Source organism: Brachyhypopomus gauderio, unplaced genomic scaffold, assembly GCF_052324685.1.
Source record: "Brachyhypopomus gauderio isolate BG-103 unplaced genomic scaffold, BGAUD_0.2 sc43, whole genome shotgun sequence".
Lineage (NCBI taxonomy): Eukaryota > Metazoa > Chordata > Actinopteri > Gymnotiformes > Hypopomidae > Brachyhypopomus > Brachyhypopomus gauderio.
In genome coordinates, this window is record NW_027506869.1 from 2269420 (window position 1) to 2290947 (window position 21528).

Below are 21528 nucleotides of genomic sequence, written 5' to 3' on the forward strand. Positions count from 1 at the left end.
TGTGTGTGTGTGATGAGGGTGGTGGACGTGTGTGTGTGTGTGTGTGTGATGAGGGTGGTAGACGTGTGGTGTTGGACATGCGTGTGTGTGTGTGTGTGTGTGTGTGTGTGTGTGTGTGTGTGTGTGTGTGTGTGTGATGAGGGTGGTAGACGTTTGGTGTTGGACATGTGTGTGTGTGTGTGTGTGTGTGTGTTGGACGTGTGTGTGTGTGTGTTGTCTGGAGTCTCGAGGGCTTCAGAAACCTGTGAGCTTTTGGAACCGAATGAGCGATGCTGTGAAGAGTCTCTCTCTTCATTCGCCCCAGGAAAATTAACCTGTCATGAAAAGTCTAGATATGAACAATGAATAAATGAAAATTAATCCATTAATAAGTTTATCTTGTTTATGTGCTCTCTAATTGGGCTACAGGTGGGTTCTTGCGTTCAAACACAACACATGATCAAAACAGTTGTGAAGTTGTTTGTTGATTCTAAAGCTAAAGGGTACTTTTGGAGGATAAACTAATGACAAGGTTGTCCTACACTTTGGTCTAATCCTGGTCTGTCCCATAATACCACTGGTTGTGTATGCAGTCATTTCATCTGTAATCTCTCAATTTGGGATCATGTCTCAGTTGTCAAGGTGACTAATCTCCTAATAGTGGGAGTTTGATTTATTTATTTTTTATTTTTTGTGCTGTAAATCCACTCAGGCCTGAGTGGACAGGTGTGGTGGTTCCCATGGACACTGTTGCTTGGTTTCTATGAGACTTGTGATTCATGTCCTGTCTGGGACACATGGTGGCAAATCTTTTTTTAAACAGATCGTTTTGATCTCTGTTTTCAGGGGGGGTGAGGGGTGTCCCTGAACTTGAGCTGTTTATATGGGTGTTTAAAGTTACTGTGCTAGTGTTTTAATGAATTTTTATGCATCGCTAGGAATCGATAAATGATTTAGTGAATAAACTGGTAGATTCCTGTTTTGAATCTTTAACCAAGACTTTTAGACATGCTGCTAGACCTGAGTGATCTCCTGCAGGTGGGCTGGGTTTTTATTTCTTAACTGTGTGTGTGTGTGTGTGTGTGTGTGTGTGTGTGTGTGTGTGTGTGTGTGTGTGTGTGTGTGTGTGTGTCTCCCTCTGCGCAGACAGACTGCAGTTAGAGGAATAAACGCTTTCACACGTCTGCATTTTTAATCTGAGTGATTTAGAATGACATTGATATTGGCCACAGGGGGTGAGTTTGTGTTTTAAGGATACTTTCTCAGACTCACAGCTGGTGTGGATATGGAGTATTTTTACCCTTCCAGCTGTCAAGTTAAACTCTGCCAACACACCCACTTGCACGACCACTCACACACACACACACACACACACACACACACACACACACAGGCCTTCCTGTGGTGTCTGAGATACTGGGGTTTTCCGTAGTGTCTGAGATGCACGGAACCGGACCCATAAATTTCCCCGAGTCTTATCCTAGACAGAGGGAGGCTGTTCGGATAGGAGAGCCTGGCCCCTCCCCTCTCTGCATGAGCGTGTGAACGGAGAACCTTTCACATTGTAAAGGTCAGGACCTTCTCAAAGCAACTTCTCTTTAATGGCTTAGGGCCCAGATGGAAGGTGTGTGTGTGTGTTACAGCATTCGAACTTGTCTGACAGTGGGTTAACCTTCTGGAGGCTTCCCCACCTGAGGTTGCATCTAGTATGTGTGATCTCGAATGTATAATCAAGTATGTGTGATTTAGAATGGAGGTGCCCACCTGAAGTGAAAATATCCAGGGAACTTGTCATCACGAAATGAGAGAAACTAGAGACTTAAAGTTGGTTAGAAGAACAATGAAGCCTTATGAATGCATACCAGACCAGAATAATCACAGGCGACCATATTGTGTTCAGAGATACTGGGGGTGACTACAGGAATAGAGCTCTGAGGTACTGTTGCTGTGTTGGAATTTCCTGAAGTCCTTTCACTGCAAGTGTCCTCAGTATTTTTGTCAAACTGTCCAGACAGAAGTCAGAAGTCTTTCAGTAAAACCTGGGGGCTTCCTCCCACCGTCTCTGCACCGCTTTCAAACTTGGCTGGTTCTCACGCTGAACTCTTGGAGCCACAGAGAAAACAGGACACAGACAAAGCAAAGGAACAAAACCAACAGTGACCAAGACAAACGTCACAGAGTTTGTCGTCTGTGGACCCTGTCTGGAGTCCCAAGACCTCGACTGACTGCAGTTTCCCTTCGGACTGTAGGTCTTTGTCTTTTTCAGCCTTCTGGCCTCATGCTGGTTTCATTTGTTCTTCTCCCTCTAGGTCAACGTGTACGTCCTGGGGAGAACCTTCCTAGTGTTGGCCAGAGAGCTCTGCATCAACGCCCCCGCTATAGGTAAGCCCATCTGTCATTTCTGCGTTCACTCACTACCCGGAACATTCAGGACAAAGTCTGTCATAATCTACCAGTACTGAATGTACAATTATGCTGTTCAGCATATCCAAGTGATTTGAAGCCTTAAAAAAAATTCTTTCTTTTTTTTGATTCTATGTAAATGCAGTACACCCTTTCTTGTCTAGAGGGCACTGTGGTACTAGAAAGAAAAAAAAAAAGCATTTGCACCTCAGCACCTCAGTGGTGACACATCACATCCCACAACATCATTCACACTTCATTTAGTTTCTTTTTCATTTTATTTCTACATCAAATAAACAGTTGATCTGAAACCATTGGCAATTTTTTTACCATCCTTGAGTCACACAATGTCTGTCTCTATTGCACAGTATTCTGTCAGTCACCTTTTAAGTTGTCAACAAACAAGTATATTTTAACTTAGAAATGAAAACGAATCGCACATTAGTAAACGTTTGCTGTTCCGAGTACAGTGTGACCATCCCGTTCTCGCAGAGTGTGTGAATCATTAAAAAATAAAATAAGTTTAAATTACAGTATGAGTTTTAAAATAAGTTTAAAGAAATAAATACATTTGCAGAACGTTTCTCTTCGAAGTTGGACGCCGATCCCGACCATTTAATTCGTAATGTCGCTCGTGTCTTTCGGCTATATTGTTTATAGGCTAACCAAATGTTTCTGGACCCAGTCAAGCATCGGGCAAGTTCTGTCTGAACTGCGAGGGGGGGGCGAACCCTCACGCGTAGAACACCAGTTCGGGAATCTGCCCCCCCTGCACGCCTGTGCCGTTGGTACTGTCCGAGGAGCACTGGAACTGGAAGGTGACCTTCCCGCACTGCACCTCCGTCATGCCCTCTTGGCCGAAGTAGCTGAGCTCTCCGCCCTCCAGGACGGCGCTGGCGGTGTAGAAGGCGTCGGCCTCCACCTGCACGGGGTGCTCGAACCACACGGGGAAGGTGGCGCTGGAGCCGTCGGAGACGAAGGAGCCCCGGCTCTGCGCCAGAACCTGCCCTTGCCGCTTCAGCTCGATGCGCACGCCGTACTCCGCTCGCCCGCCGCTCGACCCGTACAGCCCCAGGCCGGCCAGGAAGACGCGGCGGTCGGCGGCGAACTGTATGCTGTCGCATCGCCCGCGGTAACGCCACTGGTTGCCCCGCCGAGCCGCCGACTGGAATCGCCGGCACCGTCGGGGGCGGAGCCCCGCCCGCGGGGCCACGGGGAAGCCCGGCGCGGGCTTGTCGGCGGCGGTGAACCACAGGAAGAGGTCGCGCGTCTCCTCCAGCGTCAGCACGCCGGACTGCGCCGCGTCGTCGGCGAACTCCTGCAGGCTGAGGGCGGGAAGGCGCAGCAGGTGGAGCGCGGCCCCCAGCGCCGAGCGGCGGTTGCGGGCGGAGGGGCTCAGGCCGCGCCTCCCGCACTCCGCCTCCGCCCAGGCCAGCGCCGCCCGCAGCACCGACGCCTCCTTGGCGTTGAGCGTCTCCCGGAGGAGCACGCTCTCCAGCGTGGCCCGGTCGATGGCGCAGAAGCCCTCTGACAGCAGGGCCAGCTCGGCCTGGGCGTCGATCACCTCCCAGCACCGCTCCGCCAGGTCCGGCTCCTCGAACAGACGGCTCTGCCACAGCAGCACGCAGGCGTTCCGCGCCTCCAGGCCCGTCTCCAGGAAGCTCACGCAGGCCCGTGCCAGCGACCCCACCAGGTACTTCTTGGCGGCGTAGAGCGTGGCCAGCACCGTGTCCGCCTCCAGCTCGATCTCGTCACTGTACAAGTACCTGAGAGGAGAGAGAGACACACGGACCGAACGTTGAAACCCAAAGGGTGGAGAACAGAACCGCCAACCAACCAGTGCGTTTAAAGAAGTGGATGCGCTCCAGCGGAGAAACGCGATTGTGCTGCGGTTTCTGCTGCTCTAAGCGGTTTCTTTTCTATTTAAAGGATAATCAAACCCCACGTGGATACGATAAATTCTCCCCGACACCGGAGGAATACGGCAGCAGCCCCACAGAGGCGGCGCTGCCCGGGCCGCAGAGGGACTCCCGTTCTGTAATAGCCCGCGGGACAGCACGGGAACCCCGCTATTTATAGCCACCAAAGAGTCAGGGAGGCTTACTTGAGCAGAATTAAAAAGGCAGCGGGTTCCACATCTGGAATATGGATCTCCAAGCCTTCCTCCGCGAGGTCCCCGTAAAACATGGCGCAGAAAACGGAGCTCCCAACTGCCAGTACATACTGTGAAAGAGAGAGATGGAGGGAGAGAGAGAGAGAGATCAACCAACTGTCCAATCCGTCCCCGTTGGCTCACTTCTACAGCCTAAACGCCTCAACGTTTCAGTAAGAGATGAACTAACCTTGTGCGCCGGAACTTTCTCCGATGCGCCTGGCGGACCGACGATGAAATGTACGTCTGCCATATGTTCGTTATTAAACATCAAAGCGTTCCTGGGGGGTAAATAAAGATAACTGAGCAACATTTTAATACACCGAGAGCCTGATGGTCGCCTATAGCCTGTGATTTTACCTCTCTCGCAGTGTGGGGTGTGCTGTCGGCCAGCTCGGGACGTCCACGTTGTTATTGTTGATGTTGTTGGTCTCGGTGGTCGGGCCAGTGGCGGCGACCGGGGTGCGCGCGGCCGGCGCGTTCTCGCGCTCGGAGAGAGTTCGCGTCGCGGCGTCGCGTTTCGGGACGGTGGGCTTCTCGCGCACGGGGCGCAGGTCCGCTGCCATTTTTTTCTTCAAGGACAGAGTAACGATATCAAAGCATACCGGCAGTCTGACGGAGCGCCTCGCAGCCTTCCTCGACTTCTTCAGCGTTTCTGGGAGCAAGAGTAAGAAAGTCACCACCTTCATGATCCGGCCATGATGAAGCAGCACGCGCTCCGCCGCCGGTGGTGCAATCGGCATCGGAGCGCCGAAGAGTTTCCCCAGAATAATCGAATAAAAACACGACTTTCTCCAACTCTCTGGGATTCTCCTCAAAAATCCGACGCAAAACCCCGAATCCGCAATGTATTTACTCAAATGTGTTGAATCACAATGTTTAAGAGATTAGATTGTCTGAAACGAGTCCGACTTCTACTTTCTCATCAGCATCTCGGGCGCATTCCCATCGCTCCTAATAACCGTCTGAATCTCTCAATCGAATAATCGGTCACGGCGCTCGGAAGAAATCCCACCGACACCGCTGCATCCTCACCGACGTTACAAACGCGACAGATGTGAAAGACGCGCTTATGTTTCCACACGCTGCAGCTTTCGCCTGAACGGAAACACGGACGATCCGGGAGTTGCTCCGTTAAGTAGTTCGTTCTGTTCGCTTGTCCTCGCGACCAATCCGCGGAGCGCGTGCGCTCGACGTCAGACATCAAAGGTACCGATCTGGACCCAGTCGGTGTTCGCTGCGCGCGCGTCTGCTGCTGAAAACGGCCGCTTCTACATATCGTGTAGTTTTCCATCTAGCGTTAATAAACGCAGATTTCGCCGTCCTTGTTCAGTGTGTTGGTGTAGGTTTATGTTCATCCTCCCTTGTTTGACAACACGCCAAATGGAAAGTTTAACCGCACAACGTACATTCAAATAAATGTTTTTTTTATTATTATTATTCCCCGGTGGCGCAGAGAATGATTTATAAACACCACTTACCAGTAGTCAGCATCGTTAATTCCGTATGTAACGCGGCGAAACCTACATTATTTAGAACTAGTTCAGGTCGGACAAATCATGCAGAATTTATTCATCTTTTTTTTTTTTTTTTTACAAAAAAACACCTCGAATTGTGGCAGCAGGTAGCGCATAGTGCGCAGTGTGTGTGTGTGTGTCCTCCTGTTCGCCCCGCCGCACGGTGTCTAAATGTCACAGAAAGATAAACAAGGAAGAGAGACGTGACGGTACTTACCGCGCCGGTCCGGACCGGGTGCCCGTTCGGCTCAAGTAAAGGACGCATCTCCTTTATTTACGACAAACGGGCGCTGAGTTGAGTCCGCAAAAGACGCTTAAGTTTCATCGCCGGTCGAGTTGTACCGGAGCCCGTGTGGGACTTGTTGTGGAACGCGGTGTTCGGACAGGTATCGGGGCTCCCGGTAGAGGACTCAGCCGCAGGACACCCCCCCCCCCCCTCACCACACACACACACACACACACACACACACACACACACGGAGCGCTATAAGCGTCTTCCGCATCACATATATCTTTCCGGTTGAATCTTTCCTAGTCTAACGACTTTTATGCGTTAACACAAACCGAGAGTACCGTTAAATTTCCCTATGTGGGTGGTTTATATAATATCTAGAAAATGTACTCACTGCATTGAATTCTTCAGAGTAAAACAATTGGGTTACTGTAGTTAATGCTACTAGTAATTATACGTGTGCTGGTTAAAAAAATTCAGCGTGCATAATCAAAACGGTGGCCGGAAAATGAAATGGGCCATTTCATCTTAAGCGGAAACACCCGGCCATTTAAAATAAATAAAACTTCTAGAATGGCATCTGTAAATTATACCATTTGTGTGTATATATGGGTAAAGTTATTTATCTAATCATTTATCTGCATGTGCATGTTTGCAGACCCGTGCCTTTATATTCCGCGCTTCGCGCACATGTTGGAGTTTGGGGACAAGAGTCACGAGGTTTCCATGACGGCACTGAGACTCGTGCAGAGGATGAAGAGGGACTGGATGCACACGGGACGAAGACCCTCCGGGCTCTGCGGGGCAGGTATCCATGGCAACGTGCGACTCGTCAACCACGACCTTTTTTGTTTCTATGATGTTGGTTAGTAGATGGTAGCCCTGTGCAGACAGACAGACATGCACATACAAGCTACTACAGACGTAAGCTACTCGTGTAGCAGGAACCTGGCCCACTACTAACTCACGTTATTTTACCGTGTGTTGTGGCGTTGTGAGAGCAGTCTGAATTACCCAGCCAGGCTCGCTGTAATGGGTCCAATCCTGTCCACTTTTCCTCTTTGCTTTAATTCCTGGATAAAAAAACCTCCTTATCCCACAGATCTGCTGTTCTTTATTAAACCCACAGGGACCCTAAATCTGTGTTTTCTTTCTAATTATTTTGATCTTGCTCTTCAGTGCAATGAAAGTACACGTACCAAACCGTGTCCTGTGAATACCACTCGGGTTCAGTGCAAGTCCCGTTTATTTCAGCAAAAACGTCTGCAGCATGACATGAACTACAGGACGTTCTGAGGGTTAGCGCTGCTGGGCTACGCTATTCCACAGTTTCCCCCACAGAACTAGCGGACTGTGGCTAAGTGTGTGGTTTAGTCTTAGTTCTTCTCTTACACCCTTGATCCATACTTGTCCAGTGCAGCAGATTCAGAATTATTAGCCGAGATCTCATTGGTAAGTTCATGAATTTGTGTTGTTTGATTCTTATTTCTAGTCAGCTATGGTTGTGTAGTACAGAATGGTGCAAGCTTGTTACAGTAGGCTGTCAATCAAGCATGCTCTATAGGACCACGCCCACTCAGGTCTCGGCTATGACTGATCAGCCCAGGGCCAGCGCCACGGGGGGGCGAATGGGGGCGTTCGCCCCCCCGAAATTTTCTGACGCCCCCTCACTGTATTAGGGCTGTCGCGGTGAAAGAATTTCCCCTGCGGTTATTTATGGTGGCTCAACACCGCGATATGCGGTATGACGCGATATGCGTCATTTGTCGTCTAAAATCTTAATTTTAGAGCTATATAATTGTTTTATTGTTTTTATTGTAAAGGGGTTCTTATTGTTTTTAAATTGCAAAGAAGACACAGTTTTAAGAGCAGTTAAATATGTGTTTATTGTCAAATAGAGAACACAGAAGTCAAATGAGATGCAGTAAGAACCCATGCTCTTTCGCTTTCTTAAAAGTGTAGGGTAAATATTTTAAACGAGATTTTAAACACAAAAAGATAATTTAATAAATAAATCAATAAAACGAAATCTTTCCTTAACCAGAAGAATAACGTCTCAGCTTAAACCCGAGTTGTCACGTCCCTGCTGCGCGCTAAGAAAACCAACATATTCACCTTATGTGGTTTCAGTGAGGAGCGGAAAGGGCTAACAATATTCCCGGCAGTACTAAAAACTCGCTCTGATGGTGTGCTTGTTGCACAAATGCACAGGTACTTGCGGGCAAGTTTGCAGAGCAGAGGAAATCTAGCCTCATTGACGCGCCACCAGGCGCGTCGGAACCCGAAATGCTCCCAAACCGGCGAAGTCGCGTTTTGTTTTTTGACCAGAGCATCTGCCGTAGTTTCCATCTTTGAAAAAAGGAGACGGATTGTTGATCAGCCGCACCGGATGATAACAGGGGGTTGATGGGAAAATGACTTTAACTCTTGCACAGGCACTTTCCCCTCGCATGGGAAAAAACACAAATGTTGCGGTTGTTGCGGTTAATTCCCGTACGTTGCGATTTTCTCGTCAATAGCGCGGTATTGCTATACTGCGGTTATCGCGACAGCCCTACACTGTATATGTTCTGGCGCCGGCCCTGGATCAGCCACTTTGTTTTTGAGCTGTTTATATCATATTTCTGATGTTTTATTATTAACATTTATCAGAGTTCTTGATTATCAAACATGTAATATTGTAGAATATTACAATGAGGAATGAAAGGAGTGAAACTTTCTGAGAACCCTTTCAGAATCTAGAACCCTGTCCAGAAAAGTTAACTCGGACCGGGAACGCTGCAATGCAATTGACCCAGTTCAGCTCTGGTTCAGGACTGCTTTAGTAAAAACCACCAGCCAGGGCTAAGGTGGTTAATAATCACCCTACCGATCTGAAAGCTGAATGAATGAGATCTTTGCAGAAAGGGCTTCCTTTGTAGGGAGAGTCGCAGAATGTGAACTGTTTCACAAAAGCTTCCTTCATACGTTTCATGGCTGAGCGGCTGCTGGATGCGGTGGAGAGGTGGGAGTCGCTTCGTTGAGCGGTGTTCAGCGATTTTTGGGTCTCTGGCACTGAATCCACATGTGTTTTCCTTTGGGCTGTGGTGCTTGAGCTGTAATTAGAATAAGTACCCCCCTCCTTTTCTCTTGCTCTGGGGTGGGTTTTTAAAAAAATCTCCCTCTCCTCATCACGTTTGGTCCTCTTCTCCTGCGAAGTCTGAATTATTCATCCGACATGAATCTTTCAGGGGCTGCACTTGGGGGACGGGAAGGGTGAGTTTAGGGGAGTTTGTAACGGAGCAGGGAGGAGAGTGAGAAAGAGGGGGGGGTGTTTGAGAGAGAGGGTGTGAGGGTGAGAGAGGGAGGGTGTTGGGGTGAGAGAGAGTGTATGATGGAGAGAGAGGGTGAGGGATGAGAGGGGATGAGAGAGAGAGGGTGAGGGGATGAGAGGGTGTGAGGGAGAGGGTGAGGGTGTGAGGTTGAGGGAGAGAGAGAGGATCAGAGAAAGAGAGAAAGTAACTGAGACAAAAATGAAGAGTTTGTAATGATGAAGACATCATTGAGGTCATTCCTTGCGATGTGTGTGTGCGGTGATGTCATAGCGATGCCAGTGCTGGTTGGGAGAATCACTCCATCCCTCCTCCCACCACGTAGCCGTCTGGTTCTGCAGGGGGACTTTTGGCTCCTGGTCCAAACACTTGTGTCTCCTCCCCGCCTCACGTGCTCAGATCATCGCAGCGTTGGGTTTGATTACGTACAAATGTATAGGGCTGTATATTTTTTAAAGCATTGCTCAAAATTGCTCGAAAACTTGCTTGAAAGCTAAGCGTGCAGTGACATATAACCACCGAAGCTCTTCTGTTCCGTGTGGTTTTAGACCTCGGAGAGGAAGCAGGGCGGGGGGGTGTCGGAAGTGTCTACTGAATGCCGTTCAGAAGCGTCTGAAGCGTTGGGTTTGATCTGTTTGTTCTCTTACTGCTGTCTGACTTGTACCACTGGGATCTGTAGCCCAACGTGGAGGACATGGTACATGGCGTATGTTCAAGATCAAAGATTTAGAGCCTCAATTTTCAGTGTCCACCGTCTCGCTCCAAGAGACTTCGACTTGAGCATGCTGCGTGGCGCACACACACACACACACACACACACACACACACACACACAGTCAGGTAGGAATCCCCTGTTGTTTCTTCCACTTCATCTATTGAATGAGCTGAAGTGGAGGTTTGTGAGCGCTACGGTGTGGGCAGGTGCCCGGGGAGCTGTGATGGCTGCACGGTGGGGAATGTCTCGAGGATGTCTCACGGAAGGCTCCGCTAATGTTCCGTCGCCGCGCGTTTATGTATTTCCCCGTCAGACCGTCTGTTCTCGTTTGAGTTTGTGGTTTGTTTGTTTTTTTTTTTTTTTTGTGGTCCACAGCCCTGCTGGTCGCCGCCCGCATGCACGAGTTTCGCCGCACGATCAAAGACGTGATTGGCATCGTGAAGGTGTGTGAGGCTACGCTGAGGAAAAGGTGAGGTTATCAGAACCTGGGCCGGGGCGGTGACGGGTTGAGGGAGAGGTGAGGTCATCAGAACCCGGGCTGGGACAGTGACGGGTTGAGGGAGAGGTGAGGTCATCAGAACCCGGGCTGGGGCGGTGACGGGTTGAGGGAGTGGTGAGGTCATCAGAACTCTGGCTGGGGCGGTGACGGGTTGAGGGAGTGGTGAGGTCATCAGAACTCTGGCTGGGGCGGTGACGGGTTGAGGGAGTGGTGAGGTCATCAGAACTCTGGCTGGGGCGGTGACGGGTTGAGGGAGAGGTGAGGTCATCAGAACCCGGGCCGGGGCGGTGACCGGTTGAGGGAGAGGTGAGGTCATCAGAACCCGGGCCGGGGCGGTGACGGGTTGAGGGAGGGGTGAGGTCATCAGAACCCGGGCCAGGGCGGTGACGGGTTGAGGGAGAGGTGAGGTTATCTGAACCCGGGCTGGGGCGGTGACGGGTTGAGGGAGAGGTGAGGTCATCAGAACCCGGGCCGGGGCGGTGACCGGTTGAGGGAGAGGTGAGGTCATCAGAACACACTCTGCCATGTTGTGTGGGAATGCCGGCTCTCCCAGTCACACACACGCCCCCACGTCCACACCGATGTCCGTCGGTTCACACACGCAGACGTCATCAGACGTGATTAGAACAGAAGGGAATGGGAATATGCTTCCGTCTTTTTTACCGCAACCCCGCCATGCGCTCTGATTGACAGGCTGAGTGAGTTTGAGGACACGCCCACCAGCGAGCTGACCATTGAGGAGTTCATGAAAGTGGACCTGGAGGCGGAGTGTGACCCGCCCTCTTTCAAAAACGGACAGCGAAAGCTGAGGCTGGCGAAGGTTAGTGGGAGAGCGTGCGTGTGCAGTCTGTGTGTTCATGTGTTAAACGAAACCTGGGGGGACGAAAAGGAAACGGCATGAAAACCAATTATATTACTGTAATAAAGAAGATTATTGCTAATTATTTAAATGAAAGCCCAAGGAAAAGAGCTATAGGAGGCCATTATGCATTCATCATTTTATACATTCAGGCCATATATCATATTCATGTTATTAATCAGAATACGTTATTCATTACCTGCATTGTTAATTGAATTAAAGCAGCAGGCCGCTACATATTCAACCTAATTTTGTCTTTCTACAGATTGAGGAGGAACTGTCTAAAAAAATTGATGAGGTTCAAGGTAAAGTAAAGAATTTACAGATGTATGTTCATATTTAAGAAAAACGTATGAAACATCGCAAGTTCTGGGTTGCAGAGAGCTGTGTGTGTGTTCTGCAGGTGAAATCTGTGGCTATCAGGATGAGATTGAAATGGAGCTAGAAAGTAGCAGGCCAAAACCCAGGGGCATGTATGCATCCTGCTCTGGAAACGGTAGCTATCTCTGCGCTTTACACACACACTTACTGGAATATTGTGTGTGCTGCTATTGCTATTTTGCTATTGACAGCTACTCACTTTCATCCCAGTTGACACTTCATTACAAGCAACCAAAATGGCCACCCTGGGTCCTGATTAGTGATAACTGCAGAGGACTAGTCAAGTAGTCTGATACTGGTGTGTGTGTGTGTGTGTGTGAGAGAGAGAGAGAGAGAGAGAGAGAAGGGGGAGTCGTGTGTATTTTGGAAAATAATTAAGCCCCCTCTATCAGCAGAATGAGAGCCCAGCCTGGATTCAGAGGGTAGATCAAACAGGATTCAGGTTGTGATTGAGAAGGCCCCTCCCCCTTGGCTCATTATGTAAGCTTAACATATTTAGCCGTCCGCGGTGAGCACGTCCAGTGTCACTGCACAGCATTCGAGATGCTGCTGGCTCCGTGGGTGTGTGCTGATGGCTCTCACACACACACACACCCTCCTTCATCTCCTGCTTTGTTGTTTGTTTATTTTTGTTTTTTTTTCTTCTTCTTCTTCTGAGCGTTTCCAGGAAGCTAATTAGCAACAGAACTTGGGGACGAAGTGTGTTAGTATGCAGATCCCTCTGAGGAATATCTCGACTCTTTCCTCTTCCTGTGGAAGGCAGATGCCCCAGCGTCCTGCCCCAACGTCTTTGCCCTCTCTCTCTCTCTCTCTCTCTCTCTCTCTCTCTCTCTCTCTCTCTCTCTCTCTCTCTCCTGCCCCACCTGTTTATGTTCCCCTCACAGTGGTGCCACGGATATTTGCCCTAAATGGCTGGATGTAGAAAAAAAATCTATTGGGTTGTAGATCACGGATCAACGGTAAAGCAGTTCCTGTGTCATTGCGTTGAAATAAGACCATCGTAAGCTGCGTAAGCGCGATCTGTTTACGTTAAGAAACATTTTCTGGGGATCTGCTTTGTCAGCAGAAAGGGAAAGAGAAATAGGGCAAAACGATGGTAGTATTGAACTGTGGTGCTCTGAGAATGGCGCTTTAATAATTGCTAAACATATCGAACAGGAAAGCAAATGATGATGTAATATTGGCTCAGCATGGCCTTTCCTCCTGTTACCGTGGTACCGTCTTCTCTCATCTGTTGCCGTAGTACTCTTCTCTCTTCTGTTGCCGTGCACCTTAACTTCCACCTGCTTTATTCTGTTAATAATGATGATTCAGACGAACAGTCGTCGTGTCCATTGCAGCGACAAGCTATGATATGATATCGTGCATCCTTTTTCTTGTATCTGCGATGTATGCTGAACCTCAGTGAGAGAACGAGAATGAACACAGTGAATCTTAATTCTGTGGGAGAAACGTTACAATAAAGAGACGTATAACTGCTTTCATAGTTACCCAGCACTTTGGTTTAAAATCAACACAGACTGGTTCAGATTAGAACATACTACTGTAGTGTGTGTGTGTCCGTGTGTGTCCGTGTGTGTTCGTGTCCAAGACTACATTGATTTATTTTTAATTGGCTTATTTTTGACCCTTGACCTCCGTAGGTGACTCCAAGTGTTCTCGTTTTGGACACCATATCATGTCATTGTGCTCTTCCCCCCCCCTTGTGTATTTCACGCTCCACATCCTTCTACCCCCCCAAGATGACGCGGTCTCCGTGGCGTCGTCGGGTACCTGCGGTGTCACCGGCGACCCGTTTGAGGACGAGGTGCTGCGGGCAGAGGCGTCACGTCTGGGCGAGGAACAGGAGGAGGAGGAAGAGGTGCGATCGGCCTCGCCACGCAAGCGCCCCCCCCTGGAGGTTCTGCTCGGTCCGCTGCCCACCGCCGCCAGCCTCGGCCTCTCCGCCTCCATCGCCAGGTGCGTCGGCGAGGAGACGGAGCCCAAGGACGGTGAGGGACGGCCGTGAAGCTGCCACACACACATTCACACGAGTCACTCCGCCTTTTCTCACACCACCGTCTCACTTTCACACCTTTGCAACGTTTTGCATCAAGCAAAGAGAGAATTTACTCCACTTCTGATTAATGTTCACACTTAAAAAAAACACTTTGAGCCACATTCATAAAAACATCGCCATATTTAACGGGCATTCGCAGTAAATACTTAATCTCGTCCTTCATGGGAGTGCCAGTGTATTTTACTGTGTGTGTGATGTATGGCGTATATTGTCCTCATTTGCAAATCTTAAAAGAACCGCACAAAATTCAAAACCTCAACTTGCTGGTCTGATGGTGAATCTCCCTGGTACGAAGACGGTGTGGATTGGACAATCTTTTCTCTGGTGGTGTTGGGTCACACGGGTCGGCATCAAAATTCTGCACATGATTCCGTTTCACGAACGGACAGATTTATTTAAAAGGCACATTTGAAATATCTGAGCAGGATCTGTGGAAGCCGCGAACGTTTTCCATAAGAAATGCAAATGTAAGTGTTACCGAAGAAGAAAGTGTGAACCCATGTAGACTGAGAGGAGACTGCTGTGATTTAGGAGAGGCGCCGGTCATTAATTGAGCAGAACTGAGCGCTTCCTCTACAGGGGAGCCTGCAAGTTATAAATGTGCAAAATTTTTATTTAACTGGCAGTTTTCAGCATAGCACTTGTCTCACGACTGGAGTTGGCATCAGTCACTTGGTGTGGGGTTTTTAATATGTATGGCCTCATTTACATGTCAGTTTTGATTGGCTATTGCCTCGGGCACAGGTGATTTAAGTGCAATAGATAGTTTGATAGGTTAATTATTGGTGTGGTAACTTTATGAATTGGATTAAAAAAACCTCACATTTGTGTTATGCAGTGACCGTCAAAGTTTAGAAATCTGTCCTGTTCCCTCTTAAAGTCTTTGGAGCAGCAATTTAAAAGGGGGGTTGAAATGAAAGCGCAATGTTACATCCAAGTTAACGACGTTCATTCATTCATCTCATTAATTTAATATCTCCATTGTTGGCACTTCATTCCCTGTATGAGATTATGGAAGATAATGAGGTAAGCAGGTTGAAAGCAGCTGGTTGGCCCCTGTGTAGGCGGAACTGGCCATATTCCTTTAGATCTAGATTGGCTATTGAAAGGGCCTTCCTGCTCTTTGATTGGCTGCTCTGATTGCTGCATTTCATAGGGTGGAGTCTGTGCAGCTTTTCTGTTCTTTTGAAGCAGCAAGTGGATACAGCACCTTGTCATTAGTGCCTTCGCTTTCATCCACCCTCTGTGTGTGTGTGTGTGTGTGTGTGGGAGAGAGAGACTGATGTGCACGTGTGTGTGTGTGTGTGGGAGAGAGAGACTGATGTGCACACGTGTGTGTTTGTGTGTGTGTGTGTGTGTGTGTGTCCCTGAATGCCTGTGCGGTGTGTGTTTTTAGTGTGGGCTGGGGCGGTCTGCAGAAAACCCATTACTCTTGTCAAAAGGTTGCTCTTGTGGGAGTAACCCCCGCCTGCATCTGAGCCCTCCGGCCGTGTGATTAGAGCAACCACAGCCGTTTATCCATCACTCCAGCGCAGAGGAGCTCAGATGTGGAGCTTCTGTGCAGGCCTGCAGACGGGTTCCTCGAGAACCCCATCTGGCCCTCGTACGCGCACGACCGCTTTGGCCAAGGATCACTACCCCGCCCACTTGTGCACACTTGGACATTTGGTGATGGCACCATCCTAACGTGCTTTGGAACGTGAAGGTTTTTACCTCCTCCCCCTCAGCAAGGCGAGCACCTGGGCTTGAGTTTGGGGTTGAATGGAGGTTTGATTGGTGAAAAAAATAACGCTTGTTTGTTTTTCTGGTGGCCAACACGTTTGAAGTTGTGAGCCTGATTTGTGAGGGCAGTGTTTGGGTTGTGGATCCGACTGCCTCTCTCACCTGTCCCTCACCGTCTGTAGTTTATGTTTAAAAATAAAACGTATTTCAATTTTCCAGGGCGTCTCTGTGTGTGCACTCATCTGTTAGGACGGTGGAGAGCGCAGGGGTTTGTTTGTGTGTGTGTGTGTGTGTGTGTGCTTGCATAGTTAGTTGATATTTTCTGTCTGGTTGTAGGATGTTTTGTCTGTCTTGCTGTTTTCTTCATTTTTAGGTATGCTCTCTTGACGCGTGTGTGTGTGTGTGTGTGTGTGTGTGTGTGTGTGTGTGTGTGTGTGTGTGTGTGCGCGCAGCTCTGGGTGAGTCCTGTGTTGAGGGCTGGCACTGAGAAGTCTGCTCGGGGTAATGTATATCGGTGGTGTTCTAGCCACTGAACAGCAGCAGGAGGTAGAGGTCAGATAGGTGTGACCTTCAGGATAGACGCATACCACTTGTGCCTTCGTTTATTTTAGGACATTTTGTTTTTGCCACACAGTGGCAAGTTTTAATTTTATTTTATTTATAATTAAATAAAATAAATTTATAAATTATAAATTATTATTATAAATATAATTTTTTTAATAACTTATTTTATTTATAATTTTTTTCTTTTACTGTGTTGGTATTATTTTATAGATATGAGTTTCCGTTCAGACTTGAACAGGCACCTGGTTACTTTTGACTTTTTTTTTAATCTAATGAAAAACTTACTAGAAAGTTACTAGTGTTACTGTGCTTGAATTGCTTATGTTTGCTTTTGGGATGTTAATGTAGATATCTCAACACACACACACACACACACACACACACACACACACACACACACACACACACACATGCTTCAGATCAGAGTCGAGGTCAGAGTTCAGTTTATCCAAGCATGACTCTCTCTTATCTTATTGGAAGTCTAACAGCTGCCCCAACAGAATGTGTGTGTGTGTGGAGCTTTTGTGCATGTGGGTGGGTGGGTGTGGATTGTGTGTGTGTGTGGGTGCATGGACGTAGTGCTGTGTAATGTAGTGGAATTTCTTCAAGGGGTGGTGAATGTACTGCGAACAAGACGCATTAGGAGGGATAGTGTGTGTGTGTGTGTGTGTGTGTGTGTGTGTGTGTGTGTGTGTGTGTGTGTGTGTGTGTGTTTACTGAGGTAACAGATGGACTCTCCTCTCTGCCCCTTCACTCATCACACAGAGCAGCATCCTCCTTTCTACCATTTACTCACCCCGCTCTCTCTCTCTCTCTCTCTCTCTCTCTCTCTCTCTCTCTCTCTCGCTCTCTCTCTCTCTCCCCATAATTCACCATTACAATTTCTTACAAACTCTTCTTTCACACTTTTCAAATGAGTGCATGTGTGAGGGCACGTGTCACTGTGGGTGCACGTGTGTGTGTGTGTGTGTGTGTGTGTGTGTGTGTGTGTGTGTGTGTGTGTGTAATTGGTTACACTTTCAAGCCAGGGTGGGCTAGTGGCTGACCCCTTGACCCCCGTAATAAGTGTGTCCATCTGTCTAAATTCTTTGGCCAGAGTCCAGGATGGTGGGACAGCAGAGAAGGAATGAAAGAAACAGGGACAAAGGGACAGTGGCTGATGTCAGTCTGCAACACGAGCAGATGTTTTGGGGAGTGTTTTTTAAGTGGTCAGATGGTGGGTGTGGCCTCTCACAGTGGGCGTGGCCTGCCGTAATCACATCTACAGATGTGTCCCTCGGTGCACATTGGAAAACCACTTGAAAATAGCAGCGACTCCGGCAGGGGGGGGAAATCGAATTACAGGCCCTCCGGGTCCCTCCGTGTCCCTCCCTCATGATTGTCCCACGGAGCACCGAGCCCCACATGGGTTAATGGGTTTAAGGTCCGGATGTAATCTTGGGCATTAAGTGTGGGGAGGTTGCGGGTCCAGATGGATCTGGTAGATGGAGTGGTTTAAAAATGGCTGACTGTATTGACCCCAGCAAAATGGGTGTTCACTATTGACTAAAACACTCTTTTGCTCTTTGTCTTTTCTAAATGGCCCATTTCTGCCACTCTCTCTTTCTCCTTATTGTTCTCTCTCTCTCTCTCTCTCTCTCTCTCTCTCTCTCTCTCTCTCTCTCTCTCTCTCTCTCTCTCTGTCTCTGTGTGTGTGTGTGTGTGTGTGTGTGGGGAGCATTTTATAGGAGTCGTCCCCTCCCCCTTAAAGCTGTATATGTGTAGCACATTGTGAAAATCACAACATCTCCATCCCTCTGGACTAATTTCCCTCTATATCTCTGCATGTTTGGTGTGTGTGTGTGAACGTATGTGCCTTTGTGAATTTGTGTGTGTGTCTGTGCCCTGGGCAATGTAGGCAGTAGAAGCAGGTGGGTGTGTGGGTGAGGGAATGAGGGGGTTTCCCATGGGAGGTCGCAGGGGTGAAACGGGGTCACTGTTTTAGCAGACTGCCTGTTCTCCGCACACAAGAGAATCTCTCTCTGCGTCTCTCGTTTTCTCTGCCCCCCCCTCCTTACCCTCACTGCTTTTAACTCGGCGTGCGCTGTGGGGCTGTGACCTGTCTGTGGCAGCGGTGTGTGTGTGTGGGGTGGAGGGGACCACCACAGGCGCTGATTCTGTCTCTTGAAGCTCGTGGAGACGCTCGATCTGTTCGCTGCCCCTGAGGTAGCTGGCTTTTGTCTGGAACCGTCTGGATGTTGGCCAGGAGCGAAAAATGAAGCTACTCATCTTTCTCCCCGCAAAAGGTGTGTGTGTGTGTGTGTGTGTGTGTGGCGGAGGGAGTTTTTGATCAAGATGAGAGCCCATCTTGATGCCTGTGAGGGCCAACACCTCAGCCCAGACTGGCTGAAGACAGAAGGTCCTCTGGATAAAATGCAGACAGTGGAAGTGAGGAAAGGGGGGGGAGGGGAGGAGAGGGTAGAGGAGGAGTGGAGAGGGGGAGTTGGGGAGGGGGGAGGGGAGCGTTTTGTTTTTTGTCAGAATGAAAGGCAAGTCCTGAAAGGTGTATGGACACTCCCTGTCACTACTGTTTCTTGTGTCCTTTCTAATTTGCTCTGTGACCCTCCCCCCCCCCCCCCCTTTTCTCTATTTGAAGCAGAGCAGTGATGCACAGGAGACCCCCCCCCCCCCCCCCCCCCCCCCCCCCCACACACACACACACACACACACACACACACAACCCATCTGCAGCACCTGACGCTCTCCTTCTGTTGTGGTTACTGGGTGACCCCCACCACCTTTCAAGAGTGCAGTAACTAATATCTGTGATCCACTGATCCTTGACCATATCACATGCACACTAGTGGAGGCGAACACACACACACACACACACACACACACACACACACACACACACACACACACACACAGCTGCACATACACTCAAGCACCCAGCAGGGGTTTGCAGTGTAAACATCGGCTGTGGCAGGATTGTGTGTGTGTGTGTGTGTGTGTGTGTGTGTGTGTGTGTGTGTGTGTGTGTGTGTGTGTGTGTGTGTGTGTGTGTGTGTGTGTGATGAGCTGAAGTTATGCTCTTATGCAGATGGGGGACCCCCCCTCACATATCTCTTGGAAGAATGACAGAGCTGCAGAAAGAGAGACAAATATGAAGATGGAGAGAGTGAGAGAGAGAGAGAGAGAGAGAGGCTGAGTGAGTCTTCAGCTGAGGTTGGAGTTTGTGTAGAGGGTGGGGAGCTGGTGCACCCTTGCCAGACGAGCCCGGGCTCTTCTGTGGGTTGTGGGTGGAGGTTAAAGAAGAGAGGAGGTGGGGGTTGGGGGATGCAGGTGGGGCGGGTGGAGGGGAGGGACTGTAAGGGTGACCCTGTGGGCACCTCCTGTGGCTGACGCCTGGTCCAGTTACTGTGACCTTGACTGACGGCAGGAGACTTCCAGCACAAACCAGTGACCCTGCAGGTCTCTCACACACGCACGCACACGCACGCACTACGCACGCACACGCACGCACGCACGCACGCACGCACGCACGCACGCACGCACGCACGCCACGCACCACACGCACACGCACACACTACACACACACACACACGCACACACACACACTACACACACACACACTACACACTACACACACACACACACACTACACACACACCTACACACACCTACACACCTACACACACCACACACACACACACACACACACACACACACACACACACTACACACACACACTACACACACGGTGTGATTGGCGGTGTAGCAGGGCAGGAGGGCTTGGCACCCTGTTAAGAGCGTGCGATGGTGGTCATTACAACATCCTGAGGTTTTGATGTTGCTTTTTTGACGCTTTGTGTGTGAAGCCCTTATTGTGCTTAACTGTTGTGGTAACACTGTGAATCTCTGAAGTGTGTGTGTTTGTGTGTGTGTGTGTGTGTGTGTGTGCACTTATTTTAGTTCTAATTAAAAAGCAGGTTCATCTTAATGATTTGATGACAGATGTGAAGCCTGTAAACCTGCTGAACTCCAAAATATCCACACACACCTGCACCCCCCCCCCCCCCCCCCCCCCTTTCCAACTGCCACCGGGGCTCTCTGAGAGGAGATGGCAGACCACAGTAGCTGCAGATACGTGTGTGTGTGTGTGTGTGTGTGTGTATGTGTGTGTGTGTGGATCCAGTCTGTCTCCTCAGCAGCTAATCCAATCACTGTCCTGATATCTGTGTTCTGTAGATGGGATGTCGGACAGCGGTGAACTAGACCTGATGGGCATCGATGATGAGGAGATCGACTGTGTGAGTTTTAACCCCTTAACTCCGCCCCCTTTTTCTCCCCGGTGAAACGGGACAGTCTGGTTTGGTTTGGACTCTTTGAAGCAACAGCGCAAAATCTTTTTAAGCCCTTTTCAAGATTCTTTAAAGCACACAGCCCAGTGGCTGTGACCCATCGGGCTTAAGCGGCGGATCAGCACACGTGTGCTGCCCCCCCCCTCTGCGTTTGTCTTCCCACTTATGTGACGGTGGCCTCTCGTTCCTTAAGGAGAGTACACGAAAAGACAAACGAAACGTCGCCCGTTTCTTCCTCCGTCAGATCGCAGCGCTGCTGGACACGAAGTCGTCCTGCCGCTCCGGCCGAGAGATTCGTCTGCCCGTGTGACCCGCATCTGCTGGTCGCCCCGGACCACCACGTTTTTGTTTGTTAGTGATTAGTGTCATTAGCAGCGAATGCGGTGACCTTTGCGCGCGAGGCGGGCCGATTCAGCGCGGGGCTGAAAAGGTCATCGGGGCTTGATTACAGGATCCTGCGAGTCCACATTCGTCTCTCTCCAGAGGTCTGGGGAGTGGGTGAGCGCGGGACCCGACAGGCTGGCCAATCAGCACGGCTCCCCTGAACGACCTCGGCCGAGACGCTTCAGCTCACAGAGCGACTCAATCAAGGGGAAGACCGTCTTCCCCAAATGGAGTAGTTCAATCATCTAAAATCTGTGTGCTGGTTGGCTTCCTGTTAAATGTTAATTATGCAGAAAACAAATGTATAATTATATAATGACTCAGATGTCTAAACAGCATGAACATGCTGGTGTCACAATCGGAGTTAATCGAGCAAACCAGCCTGATGACTCCATCCTGTCGACAGTA

General features: G+C 49.4%; 2 protein-coding genes across 5 annotated transcripts in view; one reads left to right on the top strand and one right to left on the bottom strand.

The window, feature by feature from the left end:
• The window catches only part of LOC143485974 (transcription factor IIIB 90 kDa subunit-like), a 35490-nt gene extending 14056 nt beyond the window's left edge, over positions 1-21434 (top strand). For both annotated transcript variants that reach the window (XM_076985729.1, XM_076985728.1), the window contains exons 5-13: positions 986-1017; positions 2289-2361; positions 6942-7091; positions 10685-10778; positions 11502-11628; positions 11933-11972; positions 12071-12163; positions 13791-14039; positions 20624-21434. In XM_076985729.1, the coding sequence (XP_076841844.1) occupies positions 986-1017; positions 2289-2361; positions 6942-7091; positions 10685-10778; positions 11502-11628; positions 11933-11972; positions 12071-12163; positions 13791-14039; positions 20624-20730 (965 nt within the window). In that variant the 3' untranslated portion in view covers positions 20731-21434. The remainder of the gene's footprint in view (positions 1-985; positions 1018-2288; positions 2362-6941; positions 7092-10684; positions 10779-11501; positions 11629-11932; positions 11973-12070; positions 12164-13790; positions 14040-20623) is intronic.
• On the bottom strand, positions 2652-6468 carry btbd6a (BTB (POZ) domain containing 6a). 3 transcript variants are annotated; one of them, XM_076985727.1, is made up of 5 exons: positions 6269-6468; positions 4895-5189; positions 4725-4815; positions 4487-4605; positions 2652-4148 (listed from the first exon to the last, which is right to left on the bottom strand). In XM_076985727.1, the coding sequence occupies exons 2-5, from the start codon at positions 5098-5100 to the stop codon at positions 3116-3118; spliced, it is 1449 nt and encodes a 482-aa protein (XP_076841842.1). In that variant the 5' UTR covers positions 5101-5189; positions 6269-6468; the 3' UTR covers positions 2652-3115. The 3 variants fall into 3 exon arrangements, with proteins under 3 accessions (XP_076841842.1, XP_076841841.1, XP_076841840.1); XM_076985726.1 differs by lacking the exon at positions 6269-6468 and adding an exon at positions 6016-6233; XM_076985725.1 differs by lacking the exon at positions 6269-6468 and having other exon boundaries at positions 4895-5993.
• Positions 21435-21528: the final 94 nt, after the last annotated feature.

Excerpts from the sequence above, each read along its gene's own strand:
- btbd6a (XM_076985725.1), bottom strand. The coding sequence starts at position 5,277 with ATGCCGATTGCACCACCGGCGGCGGAGCGCGTGCTGCTTCATCATGGC. Across the intron at positions 4,606-4,724 it reads AGAAAGTTCCGGCGCACAAG|TATGTACTGGCAGTTGGGAG; the intron begins GTTAGTTCATCT and ends TCTCTTTCACAG. Across the intron at positions 4,149-4,486 it reads GCCTTTTTAATTCTGCTCAA|GTACTTGTACAGTGACGAGA; the intron begins GTAAGCCTCCCT and ends CTCTCCTCTCAG.